General features: G+C 43.6%; 1 protein-coding gene and 1 pseudogene across 2 annotated transcripts; both read right to left on the bottom strand.

Moving 5' to 3' along the window:
- Positions 1-1,152: 1,152 nt before the first annotated feature.
- Positions 1,153-21,222, bottom strand: DSN1 (DSN1 component of MIS12 kinetochore complex). Of its 2 annotated transcripts, none has more exons than XM_045833010.1 (11): positions 21,067-21,222; positions 19,162-19,210; positions 18,570-18,944; positions 16,327-16,400; positions 15,450-15,522; positions 13,281-13,368; positions 10,409-10,468; positions 9,978-10,052; positions 3,924-4,071; positions 2,927-3,014; positions 1,153-1,930 (listed from the first exon to the last, which is right to left on the bottom strand). In XM_045833010.1, exons 1-11 carry the CDS (start codon positions 21,085-21,087, stop codon positions 1,827-1,829), a joined length of 1,155 nt encoding a protein of 384 aa, XP_045688966.1. In that variant the 5' UTR covers positions 21,088-21,222; the 3' UTR covers positions 1,153-1,826. The 2 variants fall into 2 exon arrangements, with proteins under 2 accessions (XP_045688966.1, XP_045688967.1); XM_045833011.1 differs by having other exon boundaries at positions 18,624-18,944.
- On the bottom strand, positions 10,606-12,310 carry LOC123814931 (annotated as a pseudogene).
- Positions 21,223-22,370: the final 1,148 nt, after the last annotated feature.

The following is a 22,370-nucleotide window of genomic DNA, read 5'->3' as shown; positions in this document are numbered from 1 at the left end:
CAATGTTCCAGACACTGTGAGCAGCGCACCCCACACGCCCACTGCCAGCATTTCCTAGCACAGGCCGTTTCCCATCTAGACCACCGCAGTAGCCCGATGGATGTCTCATATCCGTACCTTGCTTGCTGCTGTCTATTCTCCACTCAGCAACTACAATGATCTTTTAAAAATAAAGTTCTGCCCTGGCCAGGTAGCTCCATTAGTTAGAACGTCATCTCCATATGCCAAGATTGCAGGTTCAACCTCCAGTCAGGGCACATATAAGAAGCAACCAATAAATGCGTAAATAAATAGAACAAATCACTATTTCTCTCTTCCTTCCTCTGTCTAAAAATCAAAGAAAATAAAGTTCTGGTCCCCATCTCTCTCTCTTAAAACCTTCTAATGATTTAAAACCTGTTTCAGGGGCATTTCCATTGGCACTCAACATTCCTGCTTTACTGGTCTTTTTCTTTAGTATCCCAGAATGCTTCATTCTCTCCCCATCAGGAGGCTGGAAATGCTTCTTTTGCCTCACATATTCGCCCTATTTAACTCCTTCATCTTTCTCAAATCAATTAAAACATCACTTCTGCAGTTGTCTCTTCTTGTTTCCTGTATATCCACTAGACAGTGAGAATCATGAGGGGAGGCCCCATGTTTTTTTTTTTTTTGCCTCCCATGCACGCCCCTACTGATGACCCAGCCCGCAACCCGGGCATGTGCCTTGACTGGGAATCAAACCAGTGACCCCTTGGTCCCCCGGCCAGCACTCAATCCACTGAGCCATGCCAGCCAGGGCCGCATATCTGTTTTTGTTCTCTGCTCCCTTACCAGTTCCTAGAACTGGCAAGTAGTAGGGTCTCTGTAAATATATGAAAGGACAAATAATACATGTAGGTCAAAGCACAGAGATACTGCCTCTCACTAGCTGGTGCATAGACCAAAGTTTAAGACTTATAATTATGACTAGGTACTTAAATGGAATAGGTTTTCTCCTGCTAGGAGGATCAGAGAGTAAGAAACACTAACAATAAACAGTTTGTGTTTTATCAGTAATTAATGCTGAGGCGTATCTCTACACTACTGTTCGCTTCCACAATTGGCAAAGAATCTTATTTTCTAAGCCCTTCTTACCTTTCCATTTTTTTATGCACTCAAATTATACATGAAGACAACAGAAGACATTTAATTATGTACAATTTTATAATGCAGAGTATTAACAGTGAACAATGAAAAGGAATACTTAGCCACTACTTGCCATGATCCAGGACTAAGGACGCTGACTCAATATTGAAAGCTGAAGTATACTCTGGGCATCAGGACATGGATAATGAGTGGAATTTCCCCGATTTGGACATCTTATGAAGTGATACATGTATCCACATGATATAAACGATGCCCACAACTTCTCTACCTAAGAGTCACACACACTAGAAAATTAGTCTCATTCCTTCACAACCAAAATGCAATTTGACCCCTAAAATGTTTCATTGAATTTGATCCTCAGTGACTTTGGGTATTTCAAAACTTGAAAAACATCTATACGAGATGAAGATTTGGGATCACACAGGATATTTAAAATACTAGGCCACTAGTTCTGATGGTCATTCCAAAACAGAAATTTAAAATACTTTGCACACTCTTAGAAAAAGTGTCCATACAACATTCTTTTGGATACATGAATGTCATCACTTTTAGAATAAAATCAAAGTGCTCTTCAGCCAGCCAGTTATCAGAGGTAACCGGGTAGCTACCCCCAGCTCAGACAGCTGGGCAATCACCATGCGCTGGCCCATTCTTCCCCTTTCTGCTCTAGCACACCTCTGGCAGAAAGATACATCAGGTCACTGACAAGATTTAGAGCAATGTGCAGTAGGTAGGTTTTGTAACTGAAGCTTGAGCAGTTTTCGAGCTGGTGAGGAATCTAATTGTTGTGTGCTTTTCTTCCCTACAGAAGAAAGGAGAAAAAAACAAATAAATTTCAATTGAAGTCAAGTAAGACGTATTGAAAACATACTGTTATGGACACTGCCAGACACTGAAGGGCATTACAATGACAGATAAGAATCTCTATCCTTAAGGAGACAACAGTCTGGTAGGAAAGCCATCTGCAACTACAACCACACTACAATGTAATAAATAAGAAAATGAGTCCTGGCTGGTGTGGCTCAGTGGATTGAGCACAGGCCTGAGAACCAAAGGATCACTGGTTCGATTCCCAGTCAGGGCACATGCCTGGGTTGTGGGCCAAGTCCCCAGTAGGAGACGTGAGAGGCAACCACACATTGATGTTTCATTCCCTCTCTTTCTCCTTCCCTTTCCCTCCTCTAAAAATAAATAAAGTCTTTAAAAATATATTTAGGCTGTGAACCAAAGCATCGCAGGTTCGATTCCCAGTCAGGGCACATGCCTGGGTTGCAGGCCACATCCCCAGTGGGGGCCATGTGAGAGGCAACCACACATTGATGTTTCTCTCTCTCTCTCTCTCTCTCTCCCCCTCCCTTCCCCTCTCTAAAAATAAATAAATAAAATCTTTAAAATATATATATATATTTTAAAAACATTAAAAAAAGAAAATGAAGGAATGTATGGCAGTAATTTAAGGCTGGAGCAGATCAGAAAAAGCTATGGATAAGTATTGTCAGTGTCATTTTGTGGATTTTTGAAAAATGCAGAGGGGAAAAAGGGCTATGGATATTTCTTCAATCTCAGATGCACTAAAATTAGTTCGTTGGGACTTAATTCTTAGTCTACTATGTTTCTGTGGAATTCACATCTAGAATTTCCCATCAACTCTGAGTACTCACAACATAATAGTTATCGGGGGGCAGGGAACAACCACTTGATGTGGGCCTTATTCTCTGAGACCATGTGCTGAGGGCACCTGCAGGTCAGTTTGGATCTGAAGGGTTATCCCTCTGGTCCCCTCAAGAGACACACTCACCGAGCTGTACTGACATCTTCTGGAAGCACTGGGTACTTTCGTCCATAAACGCATGCAGCTGCTTCACTGATCCCTGCAGTTCGTCCATCTGCAGATAAAAGACAGCTGTGAGTTGTAAGGGTCCATGGCTGCTCCCATGTTCCTCAAACACAGGAGGCAAGCTTCTGCTCCGGAGCTGCGCTCATGCTGCTCTTTCAACCTGGGACACTTATCCCAGACACCATCCGTCTGCTCCGCCAGATCCACATTCCACTCCTCCACACTGCTCTATTCCCCAGAAAGCTGACCTGGATAACCGCCAACGGGATTCCATGTCCTCTGAGTTCTGGGTGGGTTTGGCCAAGAGGCAGCCCAAGTAGGAGGGAGCTGAATGAGGTCTGGGTATTTTTACCCAGGCCTGTGCCAGGGAGGACCATCCTGAGTTAGCTGTGTCTCTCACTGAGGGTCACGGCTGTCTCCAAGCAGCCATGCTTCCTTCCCTCCGGTGCCACAGTAACTCTTCCTTTTCTCCTCCCTGCAGGTCCAGGGGTAGTAAGAGCTCAGCTGTCTCTAAGCCCCCAGTGCCTTCACTAACCCTTGTGGTTTCCCAATAACCACACTTCATCTGTGGCCCCTTTTCAAATAAACTCTCCTTGAATCGCCCTTTCTTAACCCTGTTGATACTTGGAATGATACAATACTCTTCTCTCAAATGTCCTCAGGGCTCACCTCCTCATTTCTTTCTAGTCTCTATTAAAATGTCACCTTAGAGAGACCTTCAGCAACTGCTTTACATAGCAACATGCTACCCCCTGGTACACTCTCTCCCTCACCCTGCTTTATTAGCGCTTATCACCACATACTTGTTTTTTAAATTGTCTCTCCATGGTTTACCCAGGTAGAGTTAAATATGCTTATCTCATCTCATTACACATATTCTCCAGGTCTTTTCATTTTCAAGGGTGACAAGGTAGCAAAGCTGGATAACCGAACCAAATATAAACATGACCCAACTCACCAGCAACTCCACACCGTCAAAGACTTTGCTCTGGCTCTGTAACATTTTCTGATAGTCAGGCTTCGTGTTAAGAACCTCATTCTGGGAAGACCTAAGATATGCTGTAGGTTCCACTTCAACTTCAGTCATCTTTGTTTCAGTCGAGTCTCTAAAAATAATAAAACAAAAAAAGCTTTCAAGGAATTTCATAATCATTTTCTAGGGAAAATCTGAAAGATTACCTAGGGAAAAAAGCCTTCAATAAGACTTCATTCATCTGAAGCAATATTCTTCCACCCGACTGTAGATACAGGCTCTCTTATTAACAAAGGGGTCTGAAACCATTACCCAGTGTTAGTTTTTTTATATCACTGGACTCCAAGAAATGCTAGAAGCTTCGTATCAGTTGACTCCACCTAACAGTAAGGTCCATTTACAAAAAGGATCACAGTTGGGGCAGAGTAAAGCCAAAGCTTGCTATCCTGAAGTCAATGTCTATGATCTTTCACCAAAAAATGCTAGGCCACATCAATTATCTAAATACCCGAATGTGATGGAGAGTTCATGAAAACTGATGACCCTTTAGTAAGAGCAACTACTATAATTTACTGAATGCCAGACCCTGCTAAGCACTTTCCATTTAAACTGATTTAACATTCACCAATGAGGTTGGTACTATTATCTCCACTTTTTAAATAAAGATTTTATTTATTTACTTTCAGAGAGGGGAAGGGGGAAGAAAGAGAGGGAAACATCAATGTGTGGTTGCCTCTCACACTCCCCCTACTGGGGACCTGGCTTGCAACCCAAGCACATGCCCTAGACTGGGAATTGAACCCACAACCCTTTGGTTTGCAGGCCAGTGCTCAGGCACTCAATCCACTGAACCACACCAGCCAGGGTCTATTATGTCCATTTTTAAATGAGGAACTTCAGGCTTAGAGATTAAGTGGCTTGCTCAAGGTCACAGAACAAAGCAGCAATTAGGGTATGAACACAACAGTCTATTTCTAGAAGTATTCCCCTTAACCAATAAGCCATGTCACATTAAAAGTTTTTATTCTGGAAAACATGGCTCACTTCCTCACATAACCACATCAAAACTACAACTAAACTATAGAACAACCATCCTTCAGAACCATTAGAAATCTAGCTGAATGGAAGTCCTACAACTATGGAATTGAAGAAGAAACCACATTGATACTGGTGTGGAGGGGAGACTTAAAATGGGCTGGCCCCAGTCCCACATGTGGAAGATAAAAATTGGGAGGGATTACTCAGGACCCACGGGTCCCAGCCTCACGCCAGGTCCCCCAGCCCAGGGTTCCAGTGCCAAGAAGATTAGTCTCCCTAACTTCTGGTCCTAAAAACCAGCGGAGATTAAGGCTGTGTAAGACAGAAACTTCTGGTGTCCCAGGCAGTTCCTTTTAAAGGACCTGTACACGGACACATTCAAACTCACTCCCTTGGCAGCAAGCTTTCTCCCCAGCAAAACGGCTGGCAGAGGCGACTGTTCCTTTTCTGAACCCTCTCCCCATAAAGCAAGCAGGTGGGCGCCATATCTGAGAGTTCATCAACCTGGCTCACACTGCTTGCCCCACTCTGGTGATTCCCTGAGGCCCTGTGTCACCCAACTTTCAGACCCATCCAAGCTGTTTTCAGTGGCTTTTCCATATGGCTTGTCTTAGCCCATGCTTCAGATTTTCCTAAATTCTCTCAAACAAGCAGTATCTGGCTTCAGCAAGCACCAAGACCTGAACCTCTTGCTAAGTTGCCCCAGGCCCAAAACTAACAGTAGCCAGCCTTGGTTCACAGCTTGGCCTCTCCTGGGGACCTCCAAGCCCAGCACAAATAGCAGCCACCTGCAGATCACTTTGTAGCTTATGCAGTGTGTCCCCAGACAGAATACAGGCAATGGCTGACCTTGGACAGGCCAACAGCAATCAAGGCTCAAGTACAACAGCACTATGGTGGGCACACCCTGAGTACCCAGCTTGGGTGACAGAGGAGGCTGTGCTACTGGACCCTATGGGACACCTACCACATTAGGCCACTCTACCAAGCCTGGGAGACGTAGCAGCTCTACCTAACACACATAAACAAACACGAGGAAGCTGTCAAAATAAGGAGACAAAGAAACATGGCCCAAATGAAAAAACAACAAAACACCAGAAAAAAACATGGCCCAAATGAAAAAATAACACCAGAAAAAAACACAAAACTAAACAAAATGAAGACGAGCAATCTGTCAGATGCAGAATTCAAAGCACTGACTACAAGGAACTTAGTGAGGACCTCAACAATAAAAAAGATCCGGTCAGAAATGGATACACTAATTGAAACATAGAAAAATTTACAGTGAATCAACAGTAGAATGAATGAAGCCAAGAATCAAGTCAATAATTTGGAATATGAGGAAACAGAAAATACTCAGCTAAACAACAAGAAGAAAAAATAATAAAAAAAAATGAGGATAGTGCAAGGAGCTTCTGGAACATTTCAAGCATACCAACATTCACATCATGGGGGTGCCAGAAGTAGAAGAGAGAGAGCAAGAAATTGGAAACCTATTTGAAACAGACATACAAGTCCAGGAAGTGCAGAGTCCCAAACAAGATGAACCCAAAGAGACCCATACCAAAACACATCATAATTAAAATGCAAAAGGTTAAAGACAAAGAGAGAATCTTAAAGGCAGCAAGAGAAAAGCAGTTAGTTACCTACAAGGGACTTCCACAAGACTGTCAGCTGATATCTCATAAGAAACTTTGCAGGGTAGAAGGGATTGGCAAGAAATATTCAGTGATGAAAAGCAGAGACTTACAACCAAGATTACTCTACCCAGCAAAGCTATCATTTAGAATAAAAAAATAAATAAAGAGCTTCCCAGGCAAGAAAAAAACTAAAGGAGTTCATCACCACCAAACCAGTATTATATGAGACATTAAAGGGTTTTCTTTAAGATAAAAAATACGAACAGTCAAATGGTAATAAATGCATACCTATCAACAATTGAACCTAAAAAATAAACAAACAAGTAAAACAGAAACAGAATCACAGATAAAGAGAATGTTTTGATGGTTGCCAGATGGGAGGGGGGACCTGGGGGATGGGCTAAAAAGGTGAAGGGATTAAGAAATACAAATTGGTAGTTACAGAATAGCCATGGGGATGTAAAGTACAGCATAGGGACTAGAGTAGCCAAAGAACAGATATGCATGACCCATGGACACGGGCAACAGTGTGGGGACTGCCTGAGGGGCTGGGTGTAGGGGGGCAAAGGGAGAAAAATGGGGACAACTGTAATATAAACAATACAATTTTTAAAAAGTTTTTATTCTGAAACTGCCACCTTACACATGATCTATCTTCATAAATAGAACATGTAATGGGTGAATAAAAGTAACTGGTTAACTATCAATGCCCCCATTAGAGAAGTTTTTAAAAACATAGTCCTCAAGGGACTTCCGGCCAAGATGGAGGCATAGGTGGATGCACTGTGCCTCCTCACACAACCAAGATAGGGACAACAACGATATAGAAACAGAATAACAACCAGAGCTGACAGAAAATTGATCTGAATGGAAGTTGGACAACCAAGAAGTTGCAATAGACCTGTTCACCCAGACAAGTAGGAGGGGCGGAGTCAGGCAGAGTCAGGCAGGTGAGAGCGGGTTGCAGCGCGGAGAGCAGAGAGCGTTGGGACCGGGCGCGTAAGGCATCCTGGGCGTGCAACACCACAGTGGGTGGACCCTGAGTGTGCAAGCGGCAGCTGGCAGACCCCAGCCAAGGGGTGGCAACCGGCAGACCCAGTGAGGCGGCGATTGTAATGCAAGGCACTGCACGCAACCCAGGATCCCAGCGCTGGGAAATAGACCCTCGGGACACTGATTGAGAACACCTGTGGGAGTTGAGGCGCAGAAGAGGCACCCAGCCTCACAAGAGAGGTCCTTGGAAAGTCCCACAGGGTGCACAACCCCACCCACATGGGAATTGGCACCAGAGGGGCCCAGTTTGCTTGGGGGAAGCAGCAGAAGGGACTGAGGTCCCACTGGAGAATGGAGCTACCGCCATTGTTCCCTCTCGACCCCGCCCCCAAATATGTCACAATCTAGCGACTGGGGTGCCCAGCCCCGGTGAACACCTAAGGCTCCACCCCTCACCATAACAGGCACGACCAGACCAAAAAAAAAAAAGAGAGAGAGAGAAGAGAGAGATGGCTCAAACAAAAGAACAAATGAAAGCCCCAGAACCCATCCTTTTAAGTGACCGAGAGATAGCCAACCTATCAGATGCACAGTTCAAAACACTGGTGATCAGGAAGCTCACAGAACTGGTTGATTTTGCACGCAAATTAGATGAAAAAAATGAAGGCTACAATAAGTGAAATGAAGAAAAATACACAGGGAACCAATAGTGATGGAAAGAAAGCTGGGTCTCACATCAATGGAGTGGACCAGAAGGAAAAAAGAAATAATCACACAGAAAAGAATGAACAAATAAGAATTCAAAAAAGTGGGGGGAGGCTTAGGAACCTCCAGGACATCTTTAAACGTTCCAACATCCGAATTATAGGGGTGCCAGAAGAAGAGGAAGAGCAACAAGTGGAAAAGTTATTTGAACAAATAATAAAGGAGAACTTCCCCATTCTGGCAAAGGAAATAGACTTCCAGGAAGTCCAGGAAGCTCAGAGTCCCAAAGAAGTTGGACCCAAGAAGGAACACACCAAGGCACATCATCATTACATTAGCCGAGGTAAAAATGAAGGAGAGAATCCTAGAAGCAGCAAGAGACAAGGAGACAGTAACCTACAAAGGAGTTCCCATCAGGCTATCAGCTGATTTCTCAAAAGAGACCTTACAGGCAAGAAGGGGCTAGAAAGAAGTATTCCAAGCCATGAAAGGCAAGGACCTCCATCCCAGACTGCTCTATTCAGAAAAGCTTTCATTTAGCATGGAAGGGCAGATCAAGTGCTGCTCAGATAAGGTCAAGTTAAAGGAGTTCATCATCACCAAGCCCTTATTATGTGAAATGTTAAAGGGACTTATCTAAGAAAAAGAAGATAAAAGAACATGTATGGTAAAATGACAGCAAACTTACAATTATTAACAACCACACCTAAAACAAAACCAAAAGAAACTAAGCAAACAAGTAGAACAGGAACAGAACCACAGAAATGGAGCTCACATGGAGGGTTAGCAACAGGGGAGTGGGAGGAGGAGAGAAGGGGAAAAGGTACAGAGAATAAGTAGCATAGATGGTAGGTAGAAAATAGACGGGGAGGGCAAGAATAGTATGGGAAATGTAGAAGTTAAAGAACTTATGACACATGGACATGAACTAAAGCGGGGGAATGTGGGTGGGAGAGGGTGTGTAGGGTGGAGGGGAGGGAAGGGAAATGGGACAACTGTAATAGCATAATCAATAAAATATATTAAAAACAAAACAAAACAAAAACCATAGTCCTCAAAGTATCTCTCTACTGAAAGGTCACTTTTGCAATTAGGGTTTTGGTTCCCATTCTATAGGTGGGTCCCTAGCTAAGATTCTGTTTGGAAAAAAAGCTTAGAATCACTTGCTTAGATGACCAACTAAATTAAAATCTAGTACTTCCCCACTTTCTTATGCCTTTAAGACCCAGGCACACATCCTCTCTTTCCATCACCCTCTTTCATGTCTTTGCATGTCCATGAAGGCGCTGGCCAGGGCTCTCTCCCACATCTGCAGCTCAGAGGCATGAGCTCGCTGAAGCCCACAGACTATTGTTTTTGGCACAGCCCCAGGTTTCCAGATACAAGGTAGAGATGTGTCTGTCTCCCCCAGATGTGTGATGGCAGCCAAAGACACAAAACACAGCCAGTTCTGGTTTTCAATTGAAAAGTGATATCAACTCCCCTTCCTTTCCCTGACTCTCCATTTAAGGTCAGAGAGTACCAACATATATTTTACAGAGCTTTGATGAGTTGATTAGCCTATGAGAAAGGGTTCATCACTCAGTTTGTGTAACAGAACTGAAATCAATTCAAATCAAACTCCTCAATGGTAGCTTCTGATTTTCCCAGTCATGGATCTCACCTGGATATGATCTCTTCGGCTTCCTTCTGATAGTGCAGCAAGAGCTGATCCCACGTCTGACGTTCTAAAGAAAACCTACAGAATAAAGAAAAAATTCTGTTAATTTTTGATGATCTCATTGCCTAGTCTGGCTCTAAGGCATGAATAAAAAGGTAATTAAAAGATTAGAAACCGTGACTGATTTAGAGGATATTAATTTAATAAAATTAAACATGAGTTCTTAAAATCTTTAATATCCTTATTCCCTAGACACCTTTCTATGAAATTGGCCATCGTTCAGCCCATAAGATCCCAAAATGCAGCTTTCTAGCTTCTCGTGTTACTACACTAGCAATCACACTCAAACAAGATGTTTATTATTCTCCCAGGTTTAGTTACTTTCCCCAAGTGAATTTAGATTTTCTAACAAAGGTTCACTCATGTTCACTTACTTTGTTATGTATTCCTTCATCTCAGCCACTGATGTTTCCAAGGACAAATCTGATGCTTTTCTAGAATACAGATATAATTTTGAGATTAACACACATCTTTCAACAGCACTTGCTTTTAATGACACCTTACATAACTTTAAAGGCAACAAAACACATCCAGAATGTATCTTTTTCTAAAAAATATATTTATTTACTGATTACACAGAGGCTAAGGGGATGGGGGAGAGTGAGGGAGGGGGAGAGGGGGCGGGGTGGGGAGGGAGAGAAACATTGACGTGAGAGAAACATCAATGGGTTGCCTTCCGTACATGCCCCAATGGGGGATAGAACACGCAACCTAGGCATGTGCCCTGACTGGGAATTGAACCTGCAGCTGTTCAGTTTATGAGACGATGCTCCAACTGAACCATACCAGCCAGGGCCAGAATGTATGTTTCAACAATATTTACTCTTGGACTCTCACTTTGGTACTAGGTCTCTTCATCTTTTATTTCTCCCATAAATTCCAATTCATACATGGCCAGATGAACCCTTCTTAAAATATTCTTTTAGTTTTTTTCCCTTGCTTAAAAACTCTGTGACCCTCTGCTGCACTCAGAAAAATCAAAACTCCTTAACGTGGCACCCAAGTCTCTCTGTTGTTGCTCTATCCAGCTCACTATCTTTGATTCCCACTGTTACCTTCTGATTCTGTTTCATATAATCCCAATCATCCTGACCCTGAATATCTTGGGTTTTCAATCTCTCAACTGCCACATCATTTTTCAATCTCTTCCCCTTCTACTATCAGAACCTTAAGATCTTGTAAGGCTCAACGATATTTTTTGCATATGACTATGTCTTCCTCCTTAAACTAAAGCTATTGCTGGACAGGGGTTATATTTTACTTATACCAATGGCTCAGCTCAGCTGAGTGATTAATCTTAATGGAAAAGAAGCACTGAAAATGCCAAAATTTTGCAGACTACTTGGTACTTTACTTGACAAAGGCAGATAAGTTGTTCCACCTTTCATGTTTTTCTACCAAGGCCTATGACACACAGCCACCACCACTGCTGGCTAAGATGCAGCAGCCTATGGCTTACATATGCTGCATTAAAAAAGATACTAAGTTGGCCCTGGCTGGTGTGGCTTAGTGGATGGACTGCTGGCCTGTTAAGCAAAGGGTCACTGGTTCGATTCCCAGTCAGGGCACATACCTGAGTTGCAGGCCAGGTCCCCAGTAGGGGCAGTGTGAGAGGCAACCACACGGCGATGTTTCTCTCCCTCTCTTAAAGAAAAAGAAGCCCTGGCTAGTGTAGCTCAGTGGATTGAATGCGGGCTGTGAACCAAAAGGTAGCCAGTTCAATTCCTAGTCAGGGCACATGCCTAGGTTGCAGGCCAGGTCCCTTAGTGGGGGCCCCGTGAGATGCAACTACACATGATGTTTCTCTTCCTCTCTTTCTCCTTCCCGAAGCCCTCTCTCTAAAAATAAATTAAAAAATTAAAAAAAAAAAGATGCTAAGTTGAACCAAAATATATTATTTTTTTAATTACTCAAAACCTTTATTTTTTTTAGCTTTCTGATTCTGTGCTTGTGCCTTCAACACTTCCACAACACTTTTCTGCTCCTCAGTAAGGAAAGCATGCTTGATCCTGTGGTGGACAGACTCAGCACACACAGATCCACCATAGGCCTTGCTGACAAGTTTTTTCGGTAGACAACCTCATCAGAACTCTAGGTCTCACAGCACGAGCTCCCTGAAGTCGGCTTGGGCACACTCCACATGCAGATTTTGGCGCTTTCCCAACCTTCTTGGTGTAAAGGTAAACGATTCTATTACCAGAGGCTTGGGGCAGCCGCGCTTTGTTAGAGGCTGTATTGCAGGACAGCCTCCAGCGGGGTGTCAAGTGCTGGACCATTCTGAATGCCTGAGGACACCGTCTGTGGAAGAGTGAGCCAAAGTATTTTCCATTTCCTGTATAGCAACGTTAAATCTAAGGATGGATGGAAAAGCAGACCTCTGCAAAGTCAAAACTAAAAACTGTATGATGTAAGCTCCAGTGACATGATGCATTGCAAGGCAAGGGGTAGCGGGCTGGGCCCCACCCCTATACAGGAAACCAGCAGTGAAGGAGCAGGGTTTGTAATCACTCTTAATATTCTTGTTTGTCAACAGCTAAGGAACATAACTTGCATGGCTAGCAAAGACCTGAAGAATGCTTTTCCTTTCATCTCTCCATGGCAGGTTCCTTCTCACCATTCAGGTCTTACAGGTCTCAGTTTGAAGGTCAATTCATTAGAGGTCTTCTCTGAGACCTAACTAACCCACCCTCTGAAATAGTGATATTTCACTATTAGTGAAATAGTGATATTACTGACTTCCTAGATCACTACCTTAAACCATTATCTATGTACTTATTTGACTGTCTCACCTATAAAATATATCAGAACAGAGAACATGTATGACTTAGTTGTCACCCTACATCTCCAACATCTAGAAAAGCCTGGTATGTAGAAGATGCTGGATAAATGGTTCCTATTTTTTTAAAGATTTTATTTATTTATTTATTTTTAGAGAGGGGGAGCGAGAGAGGGGGAGCGAGGGAGGAAAATCACATGTTTCAAGGAAGAGGGGGAGAGTAGCACTGATGTGAATAAGTAACATCAATCGGTTGCCTCTTGTATGTGCCCGGATCAGGACCGAACCTGCAACCCAGGCATGTGCCCTGGCCGGCAACTGAAGTGGGGACACTTCCCTTTGCAGGACGATGCCCAGCCAACCGAGCCACACCAGTCAGGGCTGGATAAACGTCTCTTGAATAAATGAACAACTAATTATAATAAAAAGTCTTAAAGTATAATTTGGGACAGAAGGACAATTGAACTTACCCTTTTGAATCCTCAAAACATTTCTGTAGAGTTCCATTACTTTCTAGTCCGTCTGCAAAATGTTTCAATTCTTCAGAAAGAGAAGATGCTAGAGAGCATAAAATCACATGTTATAAAGAGAACATAAATTTCCACAGCATGATGCTCACAAAGACATAACACACTTAAGGTGGTCCCAGCTCTAGGTTTCCCTGTTACTTTAAGACCCTCTCGCCCATTCAAAAAAGTGGTATAAGTATGCAGAAAGTATTTTTCCCCTTTGAATAGGTATAGATAAAATGAAAGACAATTCTTCTAAATGGCATTTTTTGACTGTGTTTTTTTTTTTAATATCTGACTGATGAAAAAGCACTTAAAAAGATTTATCTGCATTGACATTTCATTCTTTTCAAGAGATCTGAGCTGCTGGCACTGAAAGGAAATCTATCAGAAAAGTCAGGCAACGGAAAAGAATGTAATAGAAAATTGTGAAGTCAACTAAAGAATTACAGGCGGCCCTGACTTGTGGGGCTCAGCTGGCTGGGCATTGTTCCGCAAAGCAAAGCGTCGTCGGTTTGATTTCCAGGCAGGGTATGTGCCTGAGTTTTAGGTTCAGTCCCCAGTTCAGGCGTGTGCAAGAGGCAACTGATCAATGTTTCTCTCACACATCGGTATTTCTCTCCCTCTTTCTCCCTCCCTTACCCTCTCTCTAAAATTAGATAAAATCTTAAAAAAAAAAAGAATTATGGGCATAAGTAAAAACAGTTCTCTGCTTATACATTCAGGTGAAAAAATGAAAAAGAGAAAGGGTGTTAAACAGCTATCAAGATAGGCTTGACATATCTACTCTAATTACGGTGATGGTCCAATTCTGAGATAATTGTTTTTAATTCTCACCCAAGGACATACCCATTAATTCCGGAGAGAGGAAGGGAGAGACAGAGAGAAACACTGATGTGAGAGAACACCAACAGGTTACCTCCTGAATATGCCCAGACCAGGGGCTGACCTGCAACCTAGGTCTGTGGCCTGATCGGGAATTGAATCTGCGATCTTTCAGTTTACGGGATAATGCTCCAATCAACTGAGCTATGCAGGTCAGGGCTGAGATAAACAATTTTAATTAACAAGCCTGAGTTCATGTATTTTGCAGGTTTTTAAAGTGGGTAACATTGAGTATTCTGACTGTGGGTGATTTTGTAGTTACTGAATGAAGAATAGCTACTTTCCCTGGCTGGCGTAGCTCAGTGGATTGAGCGCGGGCTGGGAACCAAAGTGTCCCAGGTTCGATTCCCAGCCAGGGTACATTCCTGGGTTGCAGGCCAGAACCCCCAGCAACCGCACATTGTTTCTCTCTCTCTCTCTCTCCCCCTCCCTTCCCTCTCTAAAAATAAATAAATAAAATCTTAAAAAAAAATAGCTACTTCCTAGAAAGCTAAAAGTTTGATTCCTGGGAAAAAATATTTGTAACTTACATCACAGATAAACAGCTAATTTTCTTAATAGAGTTACTATAAATCAATACAAAATGCCAACACATCAATTTTCAAAAATGAACAAAGGATATGACCAGAAAGTGAAGGACATATGGTTCTAAATACTACTTAAAAATGCTCATTCTTGCCCTGGCTGGTATGGCTCAGTGGACTGAGCACTGGCCCATGAACCAAAAGGTTGCTGGTTTGATTCCCAGTCGGGGCATGTGCCTGGGTTACAGGCCAGGTCCTCAGTAGAGGGCATGTGAGAGGCATCCACACACTGATATTTCTCTCCCTGTCCTTCTCCCTCTCTTCCCCTCTGTCTAAAAATAAAGAAAATCTTTTTAAAAAACAAAAAACAAAAGACGAGGTAAATAACAGTGCAGAGAGTATTAACTGATTTTAATGTCTAATTGTTTGCAAATGCAGTATCTCTTCGATGATATGTAAGAAGCTGGTGGCTACGGTCGCCTCTCTGGAGAGGAGCTACAAATAGGGTCTGGGGTGGAAGGCAAGCTTACGTTTCACTTTTATACCTTCTGAATTTCATTAGCATATATTTTTAATGCAATTTCAAAAATAAAGAAGAAGGGGCTGGTTTTGTAAGGTAGCAGCTCCTGTAAATGGGGATCTTGAAAGTGGGACCTCTACTGACTTTAACAGAAGGTACAGCTCAAGGTCAATGCTCACTTATCTATTCTTAGCAACTGACCTTTGGCTCTAAAACTTTCCAGACTGAAGCCCTCGGTGTCCTTTAGGAAAGGTTCAAGCTTCTGAACAGAGAACTAAATAAAGAAAAGCATTTTTAGTACACAACAACCAAGATTTTCCATGCTAGTCCCAACGAAGTTCATGTAATTTTATGATGTTTAATAAATGTGAAGTAAACATGATATAATCTTTATACCTAAGATTTTTAATATAATCAAGTAGATCAGGGAAATACTTTGTTGGTAAGACTATACACTTTGATTTTTGGTTCAAGGAAAAAATGGTCATTTCACATAAATGACTTATTTATCTAAACTGATATAATAAACAGCTAACTATATAATAAAGACTTAGTATATACTCAGACCTACAATGTCTGCTTTAGCTTAGATTGACTTCCACTCATTTTAAATTACCACTATTTCCTGTCATTTGCTGCCAATGGCAAAAGATACTAGACTGGGGAAATCTCTCACCGTTAGCTGCTCAGTTAGCAGCAGCAGCAGCACCAGTGGGACAGACAGCCTAGTCCAGACCAAATCAGCAGCTGGGATTAAATCTGGCTTCTACATTAATCCCAACTCGAGAGAAACATCTTTTCATTTTAACAGATACATCACACAGTACTGGGACTGTCACAGTAACAGTTTAAAAAAAAAAAAAAAAAGAAAGGCTCTGGCCAGGGAGAGTGCCGTCCCCGTATGTCAAGATTGTGGGTTTGATCCCCAGTCAGGGCACATACAAGAATCAACTAATGAATGCATAAATAAGTGGGATAACAAATTGCTATTTCTCTCTTTCTCCCTCTCCCAAATCAATAAATAAAAATGAATAATAAAAGAAGAAAAGCATTTCCCAGTCCTGGAAGCAAATCTCACCTGGAAGCTGGAGAGCAGGAGTGAGCCCAGCCGCTTGCTTTCTGCCAGATCAACACTGATGGATCTGCTGAGCTCTGACACACAGAAGCACCACATTTAGGGAGCAGGGTAGTCACACAGCCAGCAAAGTAAAACACCCGAAATTTCCCTCCCTCTTGGTGCAGCCCAGCTTAAGGCAAGAATGCCCAAGAAGCCTTCTCTAATTAAAGGGAGAATTCATATATAGTCACATCTGATTTTTTCAGGATTACCAAGGAATGCGATTTTACCCATTTGTGCATCCTACTTTTAAAGTTTTAAGAACCTTTTATGTATTACATTAAAATCTTGTCTTGTTAATAAACAAGGCAGACAAATAACTTTGTTGATATTTTATATTCACCATTCAAAGAAAGGAGATGGGAATATTCGAGTATTTCTATGACAGGCTCTGAGGTGGGCTTTAAATACACTGTTTAAGAGTCCTCTCATAATCTATGAGCTCCATTTTACAGATGTGGACACTGAAGCTCAGATGGGAGATGACTTGTCTGCAGCCGGAAATTGGTGAAGCAAGCATTCAACCACAAGCCTGTCACCAAAACCTGTATTTTTCCCAGTAACAACACCATGACGTCTTCTACCGTGACCTAATGACATTAATCGTAATTTGTTGAACACTTGTTTTAAAAGGCTTTTTATTAAACACTATACACACCTCATTAAAACTTGAGGCAAGTATCTTATCTGTCTATTTTACAGACGATGACACTGAGGCACAAAAAGTGGGCAGTAGGTAACTCACCCAAGGTCACATGGTGAAGCAGCCTGAATTGGACAGGCATTTTACATAATTATGCCACTGAATCCTCAAACAAGTACAGGATGGAGACAGTTTTTCCAACTATGTCCATTTAAAAACATCAGTTACTGCCCTGGGTGGCGCAGCTCAAGGGATTGAGCACTGGCCTGCGAACCAAAAGGTTGCCAGTTCAATTCCCTGTCAAGGCCTGGGTTGGGGGCCAGGTCCCTGGTGAGGGGGGTGCAAGAGACAACCAAACAATCTCTCTCTCTCAATCTCTCCCCCCTTCCCCCTCCTCTAAAAATAAATAAAATAAAAACATCAGTTATTATATAGCAAAGGAAGTTTACTTTGAGAATTTGAGAGATGCATGTCTTTTCGTCTTCTACCTTCATCTGGTTGTGTAATTTTTAAAGTTCTTTTCTCTCCTCTCTTGACAACTTCTCACTGCCGTTAGTCAAGAACAACGGAATACCTCCTACCTATGACCAAAGAAATCTAGCAAGTGGCCAGGAATACCTGGGAGAAAATCAGTCTCACTACAGTGATTTTCTGTGACACAGATTTTCAGGTCCACATGCTCCGGAACAGAGATAAAGGTTGGGGTAATCTTAGGTAACTCCTGATGCTTTCTTGGCACATCTATGGAGTAAAGTACATGAGCGTAACTGGGGCAGCAATTTTCTGATATGCTAAAGGGCTGTTTTTATCCAGACTTCCTGTTAGACATCAGGCCATCTGGAAGTGAGGTAACAGCTTTAAAATAATCACAATAGCTTAACATTTGAGCTATTTACCACATGCCAAGTACTGTGTTATATATCAATTTGTTTACTCCTCACACAATCCTGTAAAAATAGGTCTTATCTCACCCCACTTACTGATAAGGACTATTAAGACAGAGGAAATAAACTGCCTCAGGTCATACGGCCTTTCCTGAAACGTGCCAGACTTTCCACATTAGATCCTGTGCATCATCGCTCACTGAAATGTAATCATCATTATAAACGCATACAAAAGCACATTCAAATACAACATGTCTAAAGACTTGGTTTTCACTCTAGATATTTCTACGGGCGTCTTCCCTCTGAGATATTTTCAGTTATAAAGCCTGAAATCAGGTAGCAACCTGTGTAACTCCTGTTCCACTTTAGGACATGAAGCAGAAAGCCACAGGAAGAAATCTCGATACCCCTAGTCCCAACATAGGTAAGTGTTGGACGACTGAACTCAGAACTTTTGTTCACGTTGTAAATTACAATGGGCAGCTAGGTAATAATATGATGTAAAATCATTAACAGTGAACACTTACTAGGTGTTTGACACAGTACTCATCATCTTAGATTGTTCCTCTTTGAGATGAGGAAACTGAGACTCAGAGACGTGATGTGATTTACTCGGTCACATAGCTAATCCGCAGCAAAGTCAAGTCTGTCTCACCACGCTTTCTGCCATGCCTCACCGTCACATTTTATTTGAGCTGCAACTCCACTGTCGTATACACACAGCACCCCACCTGTAATGCCCTGATGAAAGGGAGGCAGTGACTTCCGCCTGTTCATTCCTTTCATGCTTGCTCGCCGCCAGGACTGCCTTCTGTCTTGACGATGGGCAGACTGCTCTTGGGGAGACAAATGAAGGGGCCTGGACTGAAGTACTTCCTCGTGGCTGAGATCACAGCTTCCCCCTTTTTCACAGCCAATGTGAATCCTTTCCTTTGAAACACCTCGAGTCATCTCCAGGGAGGCAGACGATCTGTTGCACGCGTCCTCAGGGCTGGGATCTGATTCCGATTGATGAGTACGAGTCTTAGATGTAACCGGTTCCTCTTGTAGCACTTGTTATAAAAAAGCCAAAATATAAGATCAAACCCACCACAACCAAGTTTCTGTACAAAAAGATGGAAAAAGAAGACATATGCCCCAGATCATGGAAACGCTTTGGAAGCACCTGTGCAAATACATGACTATGTGATTCCAGCTCCACCAAGAGCCAGGAAAGCATGTGAGTCTAGTTGAGAAACCTGAACCCAAGGTAAAAAGCACAATACTCACCTTCTATGGTCTCTGATCTAGTCACCGAAGTCATCCTGGGGGGAGAACCCTAAAAGAGGAAAATGAGGTGATCTGTTCTACGCATTTCAGCCCATCTCCCTGGGGTTTTACTACAATAGAATAAGCCTTGTGCTTTCCAGCCTCTCTTAATTATCAGTCTCTGTCCCATGAAATTTACCTACTTGACAAGGTCCAGCCCAATGCCGCCTCACCCACCACGTCCACAGACACTATCAGTGGGGCTCGTCACCTCCAGTTCACTAGAAACACTCATAGCTCCCTGAACACATAACCTATCTTATTGCCACATTATTTTGTGCTTAAGTAGTCCCTAATTTCCTAATTCAGTTGATGGCATTATGACCTTGGTGGTCTTCCAAACTAGAAAAATTACATCATCCTCTACTTTTTATTCTTAACTCTTCAGACCCCAAAATCCATCCATTCTACCTCCAACAATCTCTCTAAATCTTTTTAAAATTAAGTTTATTAAAATAGCATTGGTTAATGACATTATGTAAATTTCAGGTGTACAACTTTATAATATGATGTCGTATACTGCACTGTGTATTCATTATCCTAAATCTAGTCCTCTTCCATCACTATACGGGGGCGGGGGGGGGGACGACAAAGTATGTTGTATGGAAAAATACACTAATTAATAGTAATACAACAATAAACTCTGTGTTTTGCATATTATCCCCTGTATCCTCTCCCCATCCCTCTTCCCCTCTGGTAACCACAATTCTCTTGTCTGTGTCTATGAGTTTGACTCTAAATCTTTTCTTCACTTCCAATTCCTAGTTTATTTCAGGTCTGCTAATTTCCATCACCTCCCCCCACCCTCCACCCAATAATCTAACAGCCTGTCCATTTGTTTTCCTGCATCCAATACCACTCCTCTCCTATCCATTCCTTAGACAGTAGCAGATTTTCCCCGTGTGTTCAACACTTTTCACAAGCTGGTCCCAACCTACCCATTCATTCCTGCTCTCTCCTGCCACTCCCCTTCCTTGCACCATGTTTGAATCTTTGCACACATGGCCTGTACAACCTACCCATCCTGCCCAAACTAGCTTAAATGTGAAGCTTTCACACCACTTCTCTTTGGCAGAGTTGGTTACTCCACCCCTTGGCCTCCCCAGCACTGGCTGTCAAGCCTGTTTCCCAGTCTGTCTCCCCAGGCAGACTGTATTTGTATTCCTAGTGCTTGTCACCAAGGACTGACTGAGGACGAGCCTGAGGCATTTCTACATCTGCCAGGCTTACCCTTCCCTCCCAGCAAAAATCTGTAGGGAGGGGGGTTGCTTAATGACTATCTGGAGGGACAACGTGGAAAAGAGAACAAGAACGGATAGATCAGAGATCTAAGTCCCCGCAGTTATGACTGTCACAGATTCAAGCCTGGGCGATAGCAGCAACAACTGTCATTAGTTAAGCCGCTTGTTAGACACTGTTTTATGCCAGGACAAGTGTTGTATGTGAGCGCTTTATTTGTATCATTATCTCATTATCCCATTTAATCCTTTCCACAGCTCCATAAGTATTAATACTACCTCTCACCCCTCCTTGCAGATAGAGGAACTGAGGTTCAGAGGGCAAAAGCCTGGCCCAAGCTAGTTACGCACCCAGTCTGGGGCAAAAGCAGAATTCTGTGACCCACCCCAACCCTTCAACCACTGTTCAGGAGTCTGGACCACTGGCTCTGCGGACACGTCAAGGGAGAGGCGCGGCCCGTCCTCGGTTTTCCTCTCGGCCAGGGCAGGCCGCAGCGCCCTGGGGCACCCCTAGTGCCCCCGGTGGGGCAGCGGCGATCGGCCTGGACTGGGCCGAGGTAAGACGCCCAATTGGCGGGTGCGGAAGTGAGGCGGGGAGCGTCCGGGGAAAGGTATACGACTTCCTGACCTCAGAGCGATGCCCGTCCATTCTGAAGACTCCGTTCTTGAAATACAAGACTGCAGGTCACTCTCCGCCGTCACTGGTCAGACCTGGACCCCTGTACTTGTCGCTTCCATTACAGGTCCTGTGCGTTTTCCGCCGACCACGCCCCACGCAACCGCCGCCGCCACCGAAACTCCCGCCAACTAAGGGCGCATGCGCATCCAGCTGCCCCGCCCACGCCCGGGGCCGCGCGTGCGCACGCAGAATGCCTGCTGCCCACAAAGCGCATGCGTAAAGTGGTGTTTAACCCTTAGCGAGACCTGCCGAGGCGTCCAAATCCTTCTGCACCCTGAAGTGGCCGTGTTACCACCTACTACATACCCGGAGCCTCCTGGGGCCGGTCACACCATCGTGATTTTAGCGCTCCACGAGGCTAGAACCCATCTAAGATGGGGAAATGGGCCCGGAGAGATACTTGCCAAAGGAATATAGCATATCAGCAACCTAAGCTCTGCCCTGTCGCTTAGCCATGGTTCCTCCTCCCTGTATCTTCTTAGGGGTGAACAAGTGAACTGTGTCTCCCAGGGCGGACGCTGGCTAGGTGCTGTTTGCTTCATCGTATTGTACTCCTGCATTTAGCACTTTTTCTCCTCTGTGGCCCTTTTAATACATAAAGTTCGAGACTGCTTTACAGTCTCTGCAGAAACCCTCAAACTGCTTGCTGCTCCTCTGCCCATCCCCATAGCTTCTTACCTCTGCTCCTTTGATCGCCATTCCCTCCGCCTGAGAAGCCCTTCCCTGCCTTTTTCCTGGCAATATTCTCCAGTTTTAAGCCTCAGGTGAGGATTCATTTCTCAGAACCTTCTCTGAGGTCCCGGGATGAAAACCAGATGCCCCTTTATACGCGCAAGATGCCAGCCTGTGCCTTTTTCACTACTTGTTGGCTGGAGAGAGCAGGCTGCTTCCTCAGCACCCAACAGGATGCCGTGAAAAATGTCTGTCCCCTTGCATGTGGAGTTCTTTCAGATTTGAAACCTCCAAATGTTGACTTATGAGCAGTCCACAACATCTGAAGGAAGTTAGGGTGCGGCAGCTGGAGCATGACTGGTCCTCTTTCCATAGCAGCTGTAGTCTTTGGAAACGTTTTTCCCATAGGAGGCAGAATTCTGCCTTGTTGAAATTTCCACCACGTGGTTCCAGCCTGCTGGCTCCAACAGCCGTGGGAAAGCAGAGATTTGCTCTTGGTTCCCTGAATATCACTTTCCGGGGGGTCAGTGGTACCCAGTTCCTTCTGTGTTCTGAGAACAGAACACAGTGTTTTCATCCAG

This window comes from Phyllostomus hastatus, unplaced genomic scaffold (genome assembly GCF_019186645.2).
Source record: "Phyllostomus hastatus isolate PE091 unplaced genomic scaffold, TTU_PhHast_1.1 phas_contig_17, whole genome shotgun sequence".
In the NCBI taxonomy this organism is placed as follows: Eukaryota; Metazoa; Chordata; class Mammalia; order Chiroptera; family Phyllostomidae; genus Phyllostomus; species Phyllostomus hastatus.
The sequence above is the reverse complement of the archived record's forward strand: the minus strand, read 5'-3'. Positions and strand labels throughout refer to the sequence as shown.

Excerpts from the sequence above, each read along its gene's own strand:
- DSN1 (XM_045833010.1), bottom strand. The coding sequence starts at position 21,087 with ATGGACGGGCATCGCTCTGAG. Across the intron at positions 19,211-21,066 it reads TGGACGGGCATCGCTCTGAG|GGTTCTCCCCCCAGGATGAC; the intron begins GTCAGGAAGTCG and ends TTCCTCTTTTAG. Across the intron at positions 15,523-16,326 it reads TCCTGCTCTCCAGCTTCCAG|TTCTCTGTTCAGAAGCTTGA; the intron begins GTGAGATTTGCT and ends TTCTTTATTTAG.